At 39.9% G+C, this 13,181-nt stretch overlaps 1 protein-coding gene across 1 annotated transcript; it reads left to right on the top strand.

The window, feature by feature from the left end:
• Positions 1–225: 225 nt before the first annotated feature.
• Positions 226–9,395, top strand: cradd (CARD and death domain containing adaptor protein). Its single transcript, XM_077006447.1, has 2 exons — positions 226–929; positions 7,929–9,395. Exons 1-2 carry the CDS (start codon positions 626–628, stop codon positions 8,222–8,224), a joined length of 600 nt encoding a protein of 199 aa, XP_076862562.1. The 5' UTR covers positions 226–625; the 3' UTR covers positions 8,225–9,395.
• Positions 9,396–13,181: the final 3,786 nt, after the last annotated feature.

The raw sequence follows: 13,181 nt of genomic DNA, 5'->3' as shown, positions 1-13,181 counted from the left end.
ATGACCAAAGTAAGCATTGTATACTATCAAAATTAGGATAATGCCTGATTTTTATGTGAAAAAAACAAACAAACTTTAACGTATATATGCAATTACCTTGTGCTGAAACTACAGTAAATGCAGTAATACTTCTGAGCAGAAGGAAATGGAGCTTTGTAGGCAGTTAAGACAAAAAGAAAGGAGCTGATTGAGGGGAGGACATTTGCACAGATTTATGTGATCGCAAAGCTCGGAATAAATTTGTATATTGTAAAACAACTGAAATAATGACACTAAACGGAGGAATTCACGTTAAAAAATATATACCGGCAAAACTTTGGTTCCTCGTATTTCGTTTCTAGTCGGCATACGAAGATGTAACATGAGGAAACGACGTAAACAAAAACCACTCAGCAATAACAAACTTTAATATATGATACGGCTAAGTTAGACAGCATTGTGTTCAGAGGTGCGGTTTAGTGAGGCGGTCGTGTTTCATTAAATTTCACATAGGTTTTAAGGTCTAGCCAAAGAGCGGCTCCTTTGTAACGCCACATCCACGACTAATTTAGTTAGCTTGCTAGCACGGGAAACGTCTTTGCGAGCAAGCTTAGTTTTAACGTTTTGCTAGGTATGACATTAAATTATGGACCCCAAGCACAAAGAAATTCTTCGAGCGCACAGACTACAGCTCTCCGAGCAACTTATAGTTGATGACACGATCATTCAATATCTGTATCAAGAGGACATCTTAACCGAGACCCAAGTAGAGGAAATTCAGTCACAAACTTCTAACAAAAGCAAGACATTGAGGCTTCTTCACTTTCTTCCCACTCGTGGCCCTAATGCTTTCAACGTGTTTCTGAAATCACTAGAACAAGACTTTCCCTGGATAAAACAAACATTGGTGCTATTATTAGAGGAGGGGAGCACAAATCCTTCTGAACCCGGTGAGCAGTGGCTAATGATTTCAACTTTTTATTGCTGTGGATTTATTACTACCAACTAGTTAGATTTACCAACTACGAATGTTGGTACTATGTATAATAACTGTACTATGTATTTTGCTGTGAAATTCGCTACCAGTGGTTCGTGTTGAGGATCGTTTAGGGTTGAAGGAAGTAATAAATATTCGATTAAACTCTGAAGCGAACTAAGCTGAACTGAACTCGAAGTTAAGCGGTTGGTTTAGCCTACTGGTGAGATCCATGATGAGGCTCGTAGTAGCCCAGTTCAACGAAAACTATTATTCAATGTGGACTTCCGAAAAGAACGAATAATACTTAAAAAACACGTCAGCGTGGTTTGGTTCAGCTATACATACATTAATATAGGGCGAAAAAGCTTAAGTAATACTTTATAACATTCTCATATTGGTTATGAATCTTTTGCTATTTGTAACAGCATCAAGCATGCAATCTGCCAATTCATTTATTGTTTACCATTTTAGCCCCAATTTATATAATTTTGTAGAAAGTGAAATAACACACTATTGACACCCCCTCCCATCCCCTGATAAACGTGTCAGGTTTTTGTCTTATCGCAGATGAAGTGCAGCCCAGTGAGTCTGCTGGTATAGTCTTGCACATAGGCACATGAACTGATTTATAACTAAAGTAATGTAAAAAGTACAAATAATATTTATCACTATTGGTTAACAATAAATGAATTAATTGCAGAGGCAGCTGTATATACTCAATATATGCCACTACCTCCATTTTGTTTGTAGGTATGTAGATCCTTTTATAATTTATACAATTACAATTTATACAAACAGGTTTGGCTTTGCTTCATCTGTTAGAATTTTTTTATGTAACTAGTCACTTATCTATGTACTTGATGTAAAATGTGGTCTGGCCTTCTATTATAGAAATAACGGGATGTGTTCCACAGAGTAGTGTTCACTTGAGAGTCTGGCTGAGTTTGTTTTATTCTTATCCTTGAATTTATCTTTCATAAGCAGGTTGGAAGATTTAACATGGGCCTAAATAAAATCGAAACAACAAAGTTATATGAAAAATAATACTTTTGATATTGATATTTCATCCCAAATTCAAGCAGCTTGTGTATACTTCAGCAGAAAAGTACAATTCTAACAACTGTATTGTCAGACTAACTAAAAACATCCTTAATTGGACCTTTATTGTTATTTTTAACCAAAAGCCATGCTGTGGGGCAAAGCCAAAACTTTTAACGTGGTTTGACAGAATGAAATGACTACAGAGAGAGTCAGAAGGATGTGGAAAAAAATTCCAAGTTGTGTTTTCAGTTTGTCAAGGCCAGGCTGACTGCCCTGGTTTCCATGAAAGCTACATTAGTTCCTGGCAGCAGCTCTGAGGCCCAGCACTCTCGCCCTGCATCCTCCTTTCTAGGAAAAATCACCCAATCAAAGCCATTTGTTGGCTGCTCTCCCTCCCTTTCCCGTCTCCCTTACTTCTGAAATGAAGGCTTTATTGACTCGCAGTAGTTTGACTTATAATATATGGGAGAGGCCTGCGGATACAGTAAATGAAAAATGCACTCCCTATAAATACAAAACACATTTCTAGGAAACAGAATATAACCATTCAAATGAACAAGAAATCCCTACTGTGACAAAATCCAACTTTAATTAGCAAATGCTGATTGCATTGCTTAATGTTGTCTACACTAGGCAACATTAGACATTTTTGGAGGGTGGGGAACAAACCAAAAAAAAGGAATATGGGTACTTTTGGTTTTGTTCAGCAAAGATGCAGTGGTGTCTATACAATTAAAATTCATGATTGCATTTGTTTGGGAAGCCTTTGTCATGGCAGCAGATAATATTATTCCGTTGGCATGGAAACATGATATAGGCTATTTCAGATGTTCTCATTTGATGTTGTTAATTCTAGATTGTCTCTCACAGACAACATCAGTATCCTCATCTGCATGTTAGTCCTTTACTGTAGTATACCGTAAATCTCTAGTTTCAGTATTTCAGGTCCAGTCTATTCTATGGGTTACTACACAATTCACTTTCACTTTTTTCAACAGAGTTCTGACATTATTCTGAGGACATATATGGCCTTCTCTCGTTGCGCCACACTGCTTAGCCCTTACAATAACAGTACAGAAAAGTAGGCACATTTAATAATTGGCTCTCAAAGGAACCCTGTTTGTTTGTATTTGGCACTATCCCCGCCCTCCGGACCAGTGTGCTTTCCAGGAATTTTGGGCTGAATAAAATCATGTTGTCATTGCAGAAACATGCAGAAGGCCCTGTTCTTGAGCCAGGCTCCTCCTAGCAGCGTTTTAGCCACAGTCCAGCTGGCCTGTTTCCTCCTGTGACTTTATTAAACATTCTGAGAGGGCCAGGAGGTTGCCATGTCTTATAAAGAAGCACTGTAGGCAGTCAGTTTTTCGTACCTGCACTTTTACCTGACCTAAGGTATCCGAGTGGAAGAAGGTCCATGTGCATATGGTGCAGGTGCAGTCTAACCTTTTCCTGTCAGTCTTGCATTAGTGTTGACCAGATCCTCTATTTGCCTTAAGCTTTTTTCAAATACAAGCTTGTTGGAGATTATTTATGTGCTTCGGACTTTTTGGAAAAGTAAAGATTTAATATTATTGCTCACAGTGAAACACCTAATGCATTTATGTAGTTCTTGGTTAACTACAATATTTGATTTTTGCATGCTATTTCTGTGATGTAAGTAGCCTACAACCTCAGCATTTTATGACCTGCTCTCTGTTAAATAACACCAACAACAGTTGGAGCAAATATATTCCTCAGCTGTCGGATTCAGGTATCCTGCATCATAGCATGAGTGGAATAGCTGCTGCATTTGGTTGCAATCAAGCAGTAGGGTGATATGTTGTAGAAGATGTGAAAATGTCAAACCTGGAAATTTGAAGGTGCTCACAAGCACTCAAAAAATTAAAGCATCGAAATCTAAAGAAATGAATTCCAAAAACAGATCAACACATTGGCGTAGCTTATGTATTCCATGTCCTCTTGATTTGAACAAGTTTATGACTTTGGTGATGGTCCAGTGAATGATCGTAAGACTGGGAAATTCAAATCAGATGTAATGACTGGTAACATATTACACTGTTCATTCTGATGTACAATAACAGACAGGATGGGGAGATATCCTGCATCTCTTACCATTTGTAAAACGGACACCAGGATTACAGTCTGAGGACAGATCTGACTTACCCTTTATAATAAATTTGGAGCAATGCGTAACTGTGATCACAAAGTTTATATGACCCCAGTTACATATTCCCCTTCCTTTGATCCACAAGTACATTATGTAGACTCTGTACCATTGCAGCGGATGTTTTTCATCCCTCCTGGATCCAGAGCCCGTCCCAGATAAACAGCACTGTCTCCTACTGAAGTACCTCAAAGCTCAGCCCTGTGCACGCTGCTGCAGTCGAATCCTAGCCGTCCACATACTGCTTCTCTTTGTTCCTTAAGTGCAGGAACTGTATACATCAGCTTGAGCTCTAAGCTTGTCCTAGAGCTTGTCCTAATGTTCAGCGCAAGGATAGGTGCATAGCACCTCAGTAACTAGGTCTAGGAGATATTTGATATGGAATATATGATAAAGTTGGTCTTAGTGAAACATGATTTAGTACCTTTGGTTTCAGAAAAGCATTTTCTAATCTTTATTGGGTTTGGTAAGTTGGGTAATCTTACAACTAGTTTTATTTAATTTCACTTTTGCATAGCAATTTATGAAAATGGAAGTTCCCACATTTTAATTGGTTGTACCAGCTATCATCCTCACGAAGATACGAAGAGTTTATTTGCCTATGTGTATGTTTTTATACATTTGTATACTCAATATCATAATGGTTAACTTTGTCTATTTTATGTGGCAGTTTGGGGGTGAGTGTTATGCAAATTATGAACTGGAAGAGGGTTTTGTTTCTATATGTGCATCTTTATCTTTGTATTCCAAACAAAGAACTGTACAAGTAACAAACAAAACAATGCAAAAAAGAAATAAATGCAAAATAAAATCCTGAAATGACTAAGGTTTTGGTAAGTCCGTGACGCACCAAAAGAGTGTCATGGTTTGAATACTCCTCATCAGTGGACCACCCTCATTTTCTACATTTATTCCTGATCTGCCCTTTTTATCATAAAAAAAATAAAATAATAAATTTATGGTTCTACACAGTTCAGTAATGTTCTTTTAAACCTTGTCCAAAGGTAGGCTATTATACCTCAGAGCAAGATTAGTAATACAAAGCAAAATGTTTAGTATAATAAGTAACTTTCTGTGGCACGTCTGTCTTTGCTAACAGCACATTTTGCATACGTTCTGTGGTCATATTTGGATTTTTGCATTCCCATGTTGGCCGATCAGCACTTGCTTTGTAATGAGATGGGCTAAGGTTCTACTTTGTTTCTCATATGGAAATCTGAACTTTAAAATGTTTCCTCTTCCTCTTCTGTCTCTACCTAAATCTGCACCCCACACATCATGTCCTACTTGCAAACCAGTACTACTGAATGGTGGTGATGGGTCTGTCTGTAAGTGTACACTGATAAGTGAGAGATAATAGTGGTCATATGATTATCTTACTGTAGCTATCTGACATGTATAATTTAACTTTAACTGCACAGGCTTTAACTGCTCAAGACCAAGGGCTATTGTTTCCATTCTAGTGGACGTTTTTAAACTTTAGGATTGACATTTAACTTTGAGAACGGTACCCTAGCCTTTGTGTATGCTATATTAATGCATTATTGTGAATCTTTTAGAAATGAATAATAATCATGCACTTAAAAACATTTCAAATCTTTTTGTAAACATTTACATGTACTGACAGACACATCAATAAGTGAGCAGGCACGAGAGACTTTCCTTTACATTCTCAGGTTTTGCCAGTGTAAAGAGATAACGGCCTTGGAAACAGGATACAAAAAAGTCTAATTGTCTCTGTGCTGGATTCTGTTGTTCTCTCAACTGTATGTATAATCTCATTTGTAATTTAAAACATTAGTTTGAGAGAAAATGTAATTTAAAATGGATTTTTTATATTGTAGTCAATCAGTTAAGACATGTTTAGTGCCCAGATTTTGCTTCTGTGGCGTGTTTGTACTCTAGCCACAAGGCTAACAGAATTAACAAGGAATGGACTAATGGAAATTTGTGATTGTTTGGTGGCATTCAGTGGCCCCTTAATTAGTAACACATGTAGTAATGCTGTGTAGAAGAACCCCATTTGTTCTAAACCTCACTTCTGTGTGGCATAGATTCCATAAGGTGTTGGAAAAATTCCTTAGAGATTACATTGATGTGATTACATCATGTAATTTATGCTGTAATATCTCATATTTTCTCTTATCCCAAAGGCGCTCCATTAGATCTGGTGACTATAGGCCTTTGAAGTTCACATTGAGCTGTGACATGGCCATTGTAAGATGGGTAAATGTTCTCAGCTGACAAGAGTGGAACCTGATACACTTATAGCTCTGTAGTTAGAACCTGTTGTTATAGCCCATCCACCTCAAGGTATAATGTGTTCTACATTGAAATGCATTTCACTCACCGCGATTGTACAGAAAGGTTATTTGAGTTACCATAGCCTTCCTGTCAGCACACACCAACCTAGCCATTCTCTGATCTCACTCAACAAGGCATTTCCACCCGGCATTTTCCAAACTGTTGTTGTGTGTTAAAATCCCAGGAGATCAGCATACTCTAGAATGCTAAAATCTGCTAATCTTTCACCAGCAATCATGACATGGTTAAATGTCTTGCATCACATTTTTCATCATTTTGACATTCAATATGAACAAGTGGTGGGATTACTGTGTTACTCCTAATGGGATCTCAACTGGAGGTTTATTATACAGATTTTAGGCAAGATACTGGAACCAGAAACATGCGCTAAATCCTGGAGGTACCTTGGAGGATTTGACTTTGCAGTGTCATTTCCCATTTGCTATGTCTAAATCATAAATTGTATTTGAAATGATTCTAGGTGCATGTTAAAAATGTTTGGGCCTTATACACTTATTGTATGTCTTGTTACAAACAGAGCCTTAACGGAACTATACAAATGTGATCTAGCATACAAGAATGCAGTACAAGACAGTTGATCTCTACTGATTATAACAATATATTTACAGCTAGTTTAGGGGCATCTCCAGACTGGCAAGCTTTATCATTGGATTAGATCTACATTACACCTTAAAACACAACTCTGTCAACTGTCAAGTTCCACCTGTGGTTTGTTTTCAGACCAAGGACTCTGAAGCTCTGCTGTGACCCCAGTCCTCACCCAATGGCTGTCCTTGCTTCTGCGAGGCGTTTATAAAAAAAAAAAAAAAACTACTTTCAAAACAAACTGCCAATCTGAACTTTGTTCTTTTTGTCCCCACCACTGTTCAAATAAAACACATTTCACACCTCTTCTGGAAAAACAACAAAAAATATAATTTAAAGATCAAAAAAGAGACATTTAAGATCACTTGGTGCAGATATCAAACATCTGAGGCAAGCCTGTCTCTCACCTGAATGAAACCTGCATGATCACAAGTTTGCATGATGAGGAATGATGGAGTTCTTCTATTTTTCATGTGTTGTGCTGTTCAACTATTTGCACAGTGGTTGTTTCAGTGTGACATTGATGGTTTAAACATGCCTCCAAGTAAAAGCAGTTCTTTGTTGTTTCCTTACTGAGTATATATTTATTTTTCACAGGGCATTGGATTCTGAATAACACATGGTACTTACAGGCATTTGGATCATGCAGTGTGAATCATGACATATTTAAAGAGTTGTACTTGCCAACAATGGAAAACGTTATTGCAGACGTGTAACTTTGTAACCTTTGATTACTATGATTTTCTGCTATTGATCGAGTTGTGTGATGCTTCCACATGATTACAGGTCGATGAACCGCATGACAGTAAGGCTGGTTTGATGGTAACAGTCTTTTCCTGTTGTCTCCATGTCTAGCTCAGTGGAGTGTTCCCCAGCACCTTCTCCACACAGTCCCTTCCCTTCAGCAGTTGAACAAGCTGGCCTCTCGTCTCGGCCCCGAGTGGGAGACGGTGCTAATGGACTTGGACCTGTCACGGGAGGAGCTGTATCGTTGCCGTGCGGACCACCCACTCAGCGTTCAGAGCCAGGTGCTGGCAGGACTGGTGATGTGGAAGCAGTCGCACGGACGGAAGGCCACGGTACAGCACCTGCTCCAGAGCCTGCAGGCTGCAGACGTCCATCCCTCTGTCCTCAACCAAGTGTTCCTCTGATGATGGGAGAGAGGGCAGACCCAGGCCCTCTACCACGCTCTACCCAAACAGCAGCATTCCATCAGAGATGAGCAGACACTGTATGCCACGCCAGGGATCTCTTAGGCCTGTTAACAGCAGCGTAGGAGATTGTTACATTTCTGGTTATATATAAGAGACACTTTATAGACTCAAAGTACTCCTAGTGTTACTGCTTGAATCTAGGCACCCAAGCAGGATCATTTGACATTGACAATTCTATTTATAAGATTGTTTTTTTATTTATTTATTTTTAAAGAATTATTTGTGTGAAAGGCTTGTTTGAAAGGGTTTGAAAGGAAAAATGTACCGGTAATTGAAAAAAGAAAAAAAAGCTTCAAAATACTGAATTTTATTGCCAGAATGTTTGTGTTGATTGCTGTCTTGGTGTTCAATGTAACATGTTCGCTCTACCTTATGAGCTTTTTCAGTGGAGTCCTGTAGAGGTATGATTTAGGATAAGTGATAAAATGTACCTTGTATTTGTGATCAAAATAAGTTCAGGGTCAAATTACGTCAGACTCTTGAACTCTTGTTGCTAGTGCTTTGACATCATTATGTAGACCACATGAACAGATGTGGTACAAACAGTTGTCCACCAGCATGGCTGATCAATGAACATCATAAAATGTGTGTCTTGTAAGTGGTAGATGGACAATGGCATGCAGCCAGTTGTCAAAGTTGACTTTGGGACACCAAAAATGCAGGTGTTTGTATGCTCTGAGACTAGGTCAAGGTGACCTAGTTATTTGTAATTAAAACCTTTAGCACACGGCAATGGTAGACTTGAAAGAGGTACACGGTGTCAGGCTGTCTGAAACAGATAATATGAAATTACACATTTCTTATATATACACGGAGTGTCTACAGTGAGGTTTAGAGCATTTGTGTCAGATTGATTTGGTGATGTGTACCAAGCCCATGTAATTTTTCTGACCAGCTACAACACTCAGACTGTTATTCTCACAAACATTTATACAAACTGTTATTATAACCACACACATGCTTCTTTGTTCACTGCTAGCTTCCATTAGGATAGGCACTAAAATGCAGCTCAGGTTTTATGTGTTTCTCAGAAACTGAGAAGATATTGTAAACAGTCTTCAGAACATATCAGCCTGTATGAATAAACCTGGGAGTGGTGTTCAGAAGAGTCACGTGCTGATGGGTTCAATCAACAGGGTTTGTCCGAGCGTCCAGGCCTCCTCACACACTCGTGTTTAGATCAAGATGTGTTTAGGCCCCTGAATCATGAGGTGTGCCTGTTTCATAATTAGGATATGACTGACAGCAGTCACTCATTTTCCTGTATGGATCTGTGCAGCATACGCTTAAGGAATCTTTTGACCCTAACACACATCCTGTATTTTTAGCCTTCTGCCACTCATTCTGGAATCTGGGGTATGGTCAAATGATGTGCAATGGGGCACCAGAGCATCAGCTTTTCTTGAACAAAACAATGACAGAAAACCTAGTTGCACTGGTACTAATATTGGGAAAAGAAGTAACCTCTGTGAGCTTATTGTTGAATTAAAATGCAAAATAGCTAAGCACCTAACCGTGCCTCCACGAGATGCAGCCCTGAGGCTAATGTTCCAGCCCTCGCACATAATTTACAACCAGAATCTGCACCTATCCACTGTCCAAGGTTTTGTAGGGTTGTGAGGACATTGTATGCTGCTTCAAACAAAAAATTTATGTGATTCTCATCCTTCGCCCATAATTCCTGACAGGTGATTCTTCGCTTCTCTGAATTCTCATGTCTGAGCCAGTAATCATTTGCCTCCTCTCTGTTGACGTGGCCTCACTAAATGCCATGAATCAGTGGCCCTAAGCCCTGCCCTTCCGCTTTGAACCTGCCCTGTCACATCTCTCTGAATTAACCACCTCTGGCAGATTCCACCTTCTCCCTCTGCTGTTGTGTCTAACGCAGAGGCTTTTATCGACACATCCTTCGATCCTAATAAAATCACCTCATGACTTGCCTTAGCACATTTACATTCCTCAGCTGAACTTGGTAGTTCCAGCACCCTCCCATACCACGCCATGTCACTAGTAACCATGCCACCCCTATCCATTTCGTTATAGCACAAGCAGGTTCATTAAGGGAAATGAACCCCTCTCTCCACACTACTACCAGTATGTATGCCTGACCTACAGCGATGGGATAAACCAGACAAGTAGCCGATTAAGCTTATCCCACTACTCTCCTATTCCTAGTCACCAACCCAAACACCGTCAGATTTGAGCAGACATGCCATGTCAAGGTTTCCTGGATATGAAGGCATAGAAGACTGTTTACACTTGAGTGTGTAGGTGCACAGTGCTCTCCTGGTCTGCTGGTGGAGTCATTACACCTACGTCTTATTCATAGTGACCTCTGTTCTAAGGATCATGGAACAAAACAAGTATAAGGATTATATGGTCAAAATGCAACATGTAGTAATGTAGTTACTGTATAATCATCAATTGTATATCAAGCATGTGACTGAGCATAGAACAATAACTATCACATAGAATAAGGAGTGTGTTATGAATATAACGAAGGAAAACAGTAGGGTTCAATAACAAAATACTGCAAAAAATTAATTATGTGGTTTGAAGAGTGTGGTACGCTTGAAAATGTAGTATTTGTAGCAATCCCAGTTTGCTCTATGAGTCATGAGATTGCTAGAGTGAAAATGAAATGTAAAGTTCACAGTTAATGAAGAAAAAATGGGGAAGTAGAAACTGCCTGTAAGTGAATGTATGTATAGCAGCCAGGGCTAAATGACTAAACTTTCCCCAGTGGGGGAGCACACGTCTCTGTCAGGGTTTGTTTTTATGAAGGCCCTATATTTCACCATGATGATTCTGGCAGATCTCTCTTGTTGGCCGGAATATGTTACAAACATACTGCTGTTCATAATCACACAACATCTGTTCTGAGATATTTTGTGCACTATTGGTAGCTGCAAACAGTGTAAACACTGACACTTCTAAACCCACACTGCTTTTATCCATAGGTCAAGTATAAAAAACAAAAAGTTATTTTGAATTACAGGAGTTTGTGTTGAGTGCTAAGTAAGAACATGGCCTGCCAAAGAAATGAATTAGATGCTTTAAACTGTTCAAGTTGCAGACCACTGGGTAGTCTCAGGAGCTCGTGTGGCCTGACCAGAACAGTGCCTAATGCTCATGTCTCAATGCTGAGTCTCTGCTCAGCATGGATAGCATGTTTCTTGATGAGCCACAGTTTGTCCCATGTTATACAGTTCTGTTTGACCATTGCTGAAATCTCTGGTTTCACACCATGTAGTAAATAACTAATTAGGAGAGCCTCGTATGTTGTTATCTCTGGAGCACAGATGTTTGCCGGTGGGTCCGGCCTCTGAACTCATTGTACATTTCAGTCAGCCAGGCTTGGTATTCTCTTAACTGTCTCTTCATTGTCCTGTTTGCACATTGTTAGTTTGGTCATATCCATTTTTGCTGGGGCTTCAGTTTTGAATCACTGAGCCTTGTTGAAGCTTCCCTGTATCATGTATTTCGTGCAAGGTTGTAATCTTCTTCAGTGAACTTGAGTCCCCTGGCCCTTCTTGGCAGTGAGAGATGTGACATGGCCTTTTTCGTGTCGCTCATGGTCCATGGATGGTGATCCTGGATCGGACCATCAGGACCTGCCACTTCCATCATCGTCGATGTAATCGCATAGCTCGGTCGCTCGTCCGGGTTTGGGTAGTCCTCTGTAGATCTGTTCCGTGCGGGTGTGTGGGGGGAGAATCAAGGGGCTCATCTGGGTGGAATGGTTGGACAGAGCTCAATGTTGGGGGTGTGGTCGGCTCTGCGGGCTGTGGTCTTCCCGCTCTGGTTTGCTGTTTCCTTCCCTCTGGTCCACTTTGAGCTTGGTTCCGTCATGCATCTTGGGCTTCTGTGTCGCACGTCTCGGTGGGGCGGAGTTCAGATCCGGGCCCTGGAATTTGACACACTGGATATATGGGTTATTTTCTGTCTCTGCCTGGCCACTTCTGTTCCTGACTTTTGTTGAACTGTCCTTTGTTTATTCCTCATCTCTGCTTCTACTTTCCACATGTTAAATGCTATCCAATTAAACCTATTAGGTTATCTTTTTCACTTCTCTTGTTTTCTGAAATATCCCTCAGTAGCTCTAGCTAAAATAGGTTAAAACCTCCCCCTTTCAGGAAACCCACACTCATTCATCACACTTTGTGACTGATGTCTCCCCATAATTAGTTCTCATGAAGTAATTATAACTAGTGTATGTTCTTTCTTTTTACTCTGTGACTGCCATATACTTCTCAAATTTGTTACATTTTTTAGAAAGTAATAAGGGTCCAGATTTGAATTTGCCCCATCTACTCTTATAATATGCCAGTGGCTTTGCCATCCTGTTTGTTTGTTTATACTACAAAGATACACAGTTGTGACAATACAATAATATGTAATTGTTAATTACTAGTTTATTACTCTAGTTTATTACAGCTGTAGTGTCTCCCTTAGACACTGTTCCCACAAACCTAGTACATAGGATATACCTAGCAAAATGCCTACCATTCTTTCAGAATGCAGCACTGAAGGTTATCCGACCCCGGCCTACAATGTCCCTGTCTCTGATCTCACATCAAGGTTGAGGCCAGAGAGAATTTAATTTCCAGGGGAGCGACCCCGTCACAGGTCACTGGGTTCAGACTCTTCAGACATGCAATCCCATCCTCGCAGAGCTTGCTGTGGAATTTCTGGAGATTGATCACACCCGAGGCCTCCCTATTAAAAAGGATAGGGTTATTACAAGAGAAGGTGTTAATCAGATGGAAAAGAACGCACAGTCTCACTTGCACAGTATCTGAGAGGAGAGGAGCCCCAAAGTCACTCACACACACTTTATACCCCTCTCTTGCCCTCTGGAAGCTCAGTTCTTTATCGTGTGTCGGAATTAAGC

This window comes from Brachyhypopomus gauderio, chromosome 5, assembly GCF_052324685.1.
Source record: "Brachyhypopomus gauderio isolate BG-103 chromosome 5, BGAUD_0.2, whole genome shotgun sequence".
In the NCBI taxonomy this organism is placed as follows: Eukaryota; Metazoa; Chordata; class Actinopteri; order Gymnotiformes; family Hypopomidae; genus Brachyhypopomus; species Brachyhypopomus gauderio.
This window is presented reverse-complemented; position numbering and strand designations above follow the sequence as displayed.

Bases quoted from the DNA above. Each gene is read 5' to 3' on its own strand.
- cradd (XM_077006447.1), top strand. From the start codon at position 626: ATGGACCCCAAGCACAAAGAAATTCTTCGAGCGCACAGACTACAGCTC. The intron at 930-7,928 runs GTGAGCAGTGGC...CTCCATGTCTAG, and splicing joins CACAAATCCTTCTGAACCCG to CTCAGTGGAGTGTTCCCCAG.